The sequence below is a fragment of the Aptenodytes forsteri genome, unplaced genomic scaffold (genome assembly GCF_000699145.1).
Source record: "Aptenodytes forsteri isolate BGI_AS27 unplaced genomic scaffold, ASM69914v1 Scaffold221, whole genome shotgun sequence".
NCBI lineage: Eukaryota > Metazoa > Chordata > Aves > Sphenisciformes > Spheniscidae > Aptenodytes > Aptenodytes forsteri.
The window spans coordinates 825,960-829,951 of NW_008794411.1; the positions used below are offsets into that span (position 1 = coordinate 825,960).

The following is a 3,992-nucleotide window of genomic DNA, read 5'->3' on the forward strand; positions in this document are numbered from 1 at the left end:
TTGCAGGGTGCGCGGTGCCAGGCGGTGGTGGCGGCCCTGGAGTGTGGGGAGGAGGCCGGGGACAGCGAGGAGGAGGAGGAGGAGGAAGTGCTGGGGCTGCAGCTGCCTGAGGACGACAGCGAGGAGGAGGAGGAGGAGGAAGTGCTGGGGCTGCAGCTGCCTGAGGACGACAGCGAGGAGGAGGAGGAGGAGGATGGACACGGAGAGGAAGAAGAAGAGGAGGAGGAGGAGGTACAGGGGCTGGATCTTTACATGGATCACAGTGCAGAAGAGGATGGAGAAGGTGAGGAGGATGAGGATGGAGAAGGTGAAGAGGAGGAGGAAGATGAGGTTGACGATGAAGATGGGGACCTGTCCATGGAAAGCGACTTGGAGGAGCGCCGTCAGGACACCAAGCTCCCCCATGAGCTCTCCTGGGGTCAACGCAAGCAGCTCTACTATGACACGGACTACGGGAGCGATGCCCAGGCCAAGGGCAAACGTAGCCAGCAAGAGGTCGATGCTGAGGAGGAGGAAGAGGAGCAGGAGGCTCAAGTCATCCAGAGGCGGTTGGTGCAGGACTTAGGGGAAGATGATTACGGGCTGGATGTGATCCAGGGCTATCTGGCTGAGCAGCAGAAAGCCCACGACAGCAAGGGGCAGAAGATTGACAAAGATTTGCAGGCCCTTTCCAAGAAGGAGCAGCTGAAGCTACTGAAGCAGGAGTCCCCTGAGCTCCTGCAGCTGATTGAGGACTTTGAAGTCAAGCTAATGGAGCTCAAGGACGAACTGCACCCGCTGCTGCAAATGGTCAAAAACGGCACTATCCCGCAAGGGAAAGGCAGTCGCTATTTGCAGACCAAGTATCATCTCTACTTGAATTACTGTGCCAATATCAGTTTCTATTTGGTTTTGAAGTCCAAGAGGATGCCGGTTCATAGTCACCCCGTTATTGAACGGCTGGTTGCTTATAGAAATATAATCAATGACTTAGCTGTTATAGATCAAAAGTTATCCTCGCAAGTTCGTATGCTTTTGAAAAACTACTATGATAAGAAGGAAGATAAATTACGGAAGGAGAAGAAGTTTGCGGTGTTTCTCGCACTGGATGTTAAGAAAAACAAACCAAAACGTGCTCCTGCACTTGCTAACAGCCGGGCTACTGCTGATGCACCATCAGATGAGTCGGACCTGGATGAAGAGGCTGCCCTAAAATACTATAAGATGGTGGAGGAGAAGTTGAAACTCAAGAGGAAGAGAACTGAAGACCAAGACACGCTTGAAGAAGCAGCGGTGTTGGAAGGAGAGGATCCAAATAAAAAGAGAGGTGTGACCTATCAGATGATCAAGAACAAAGGCCTCACACCCAGAAGGAAGAAGATTGATCGCAACCCCAGGGTCAAGCATCGGGAGAAGTTTCGACGAGCTAAGATTCGCCGCAAGGGCCAGGTCCGTGAAGTTCGGAGGGAGTTGCACAGATACGCCGGGGAACTGTCTGGCATTCGCGCGGGAGTTAAGAAAAGCAGGAAGCTTCAATGATACTTATTTTTCTCTCTTTCTGAGAGCTGCGAGTAGCGCTACTGAATCCAATAAAAATTTTATAAAAGATAATTGTGGTTTTTATCCTTAAGAAAACTGGGGGCGGGGTGGTATTTGTGTGTTTTCTGAGGGTGCTTTTCAGAAGGTGCCACCTCTAAAAGTGGTACAGGGCCCTTTCTTCACCCGGCCTGTGTGTTAAGGTGTTTTCCTCTATTGCGATGCTGTCGTCTTTCCGTACTGTAAATACTGGCTTCGAGAGGCTGCAAGGGATGCATCAAGCGAAGGGAATGAAATGGGCCACGTGGGACTGATGGGGAGATGGGATGGGATGGAAGACCTGCCGAGGGCAGCTGAGGATGGAATTCGTGCAGCTGTCACTGCCTTCTCCTCCTTCTTACTGTCTTGGTCTGGTCCCTCCTTTTTCTGTGTTAAGCTGCAGAATGACATATGTGTGGTTATGGTATTTTCTCCATCAGAACTCTTGTTCTGATTAACTCCGTGTGCTCATACCTTTAAGAACTAGCTACTTTTAGGCTCGCCTGCATCTTTGTGATTTTGTAACTGAGCAGAAAGCTATTACTTAAATCCCATGTGGCCTGAGGTACTGTTTCCCCTCCTTCTGAATTCACTAAGCAGCAAAGCAAGGACTTTTTTGGATTTCATAGTTATTTGTATCTGTGATAAATACATTCACTTCATCTATGATAAATACGTTAACTATTGTCTGCTGTTATAGGTCTAACGTAGCACTGATACAGGACAAACGGGTAAGACGTAACGTTGTCTTCAGTTTGAAGGTCAACTTTCAAAACGTTTCCATTTCTTCCATGTCTTCTGGTGGGAAAACACATTTAACCCCGCTCTGAAGTTCTTGTTGGGAGTGGCCAGTTCCAGGTTGTAAAGGAGGAATGACTGATTAATTTTTCTTAAAAGTTTAACAAACATGGTCTCAGGTAAGACCTCTGCTGGTGTCTGAGATGGGTTTCGGGGAGTCCATGCCTTGATTTCTGTACCAGTAGCATCTGACAGGTACTACTCTCTGTGTCCCATGTGAAATCAGTTAAGGGGAATAATTGTCTTGTCAATAAATGCTGTTTCATGTTATGGAAGCACTAGTCTATCTAGGTGGTTTGTTTTGGGGTTTTTTTTGGTTTGGTTTGGTTTTTTTGTGTGATAGTCTTGGGGGAAGCCAAAGTACAAGCATGTGTTCTTGAACCTGTGACAGGCTAGATGCTGTAATTCAAACATGCAGGCGCTCTGCTCATTTTCTGCAAGTGAAATGTGCTTCCATAGGTTTTGATGTAAACCTTTACATCCTAGGCCTGTTTCTGTCAGGAACGTGCTGTTAATTGCTGCCTGGAGAATATTTTATTAATTTTCATTGCTGATTGTTAAAGGGAGAGGTAGAAAAACAATAAACTTAAGCTGGACAGGTGGGAACAGAAGTAAGGAGACTTTTTGTAGTCCTTATATGTCCTGGATCCATGGGATGTGGAGCTATGCATGGCGATTTTGGAGGGGATTCTGCTATGGTAGATAGATGTAGAGGACAAAAGAGTGAAATGACAGGTTTTGCTGGCTTTAATGGCCCTGCATTTGTTTGCCCCCTGCTGCTGACAGGCCAAACAGCAGTTACAGGCTGCATAATAAAAAAGAAAAAAAAAAGTTCCACTGAAACAGACTACAAAGCGTTGGGAATTGATCCCCTTCGAAAAGTTCCACTGAAACAGGCTACAAAGCGTTGGGAATTGATCCCCTTCGTGAAATTGCTTGGGAGATTTTTGCCTGCCTGCAGAGCCGTGGCATTTTGCATGGCAAGGGGTAATGGAAATTACTGTAAGGGCCAGAGGAGTGTTGATGGCAGCAGAGAAGAAAAACTTGGTGTTTCAGGTCAGTGCTGGGACTTGCTGCCTGTGCTGGTAGCAGGTGTCTGTATGGGAAGAGGAAAGGTGGCTGGTAAGTGCAGGAGTAAGGATTAATTCGTCACATCCTGAAGCGGCTGGGGGTGAGCCTATATATGCTTTTCATGCGGCGAAATCCTTGCGAAGGGGAGGAAGGATGTTAAGACCAAAAGAACCTCCCGGGACACGGAAATTAATGCGGTCCTTTGCATGTAGCGAAAGGGAGCTAGGGCTCTTGTACGAGGTCAAAAGCCGGAGAGCATTTGAAACATGAGGTTTCCTGGCAGCAACTGTTTTAAGATGAAAATCTCAGTCTGGAGCCCTGCTTTTCCAGGGAAGCTGGGGTTAGCTCGGCTCCTCGGGCCGAGGCGTGTGCTGAACCCTGGGCCTTGTTCTGCAAGAGGGTCACTGAGGCAAAAGTGAGGCTTGCTCGAAGAGGTCACTGAACATGTCTTCATTTGAGCAATGCTCTGTGTAACCTGATGGCCTCAGGTGAGATGTGTAACCTATTACCTGTGGGGATTCAGATGTCCTTCACCTGTGCTTACTCATCCTCCTTTACTGTGAGCGGCA

At 47.9% G+C, this 3,992-nt stretch overlaps 1 protein-coding gene across 1 annotated transcript in view; it reads left to right on the plus strand.

Annotated features, from left to right (window-relative positions):
- UTP3 (UTP3, small subunit processome component homolog (S. cerevisiae)) overlaps positions 1-1,583 on the plus strand; it is a 2,494-nt gene extending 911 nt beyond the window's left edge. Inside the window, exon 2 of the mRNA XM_019474437.1 lies at positions 7-1,583. Within this exon, the coding sequence (XP_019329982.1) occupies positions 7-1,518 (1,512 nt within the window). The 3' untranslated portion in view covers positions 1,519-1,583. The remainder of the gene's footprint in view (positions 1-6) is intronic.
- The last annotated feature ends 2,409 nt before the right edge of the window (positions 1,584-3,992 follow it).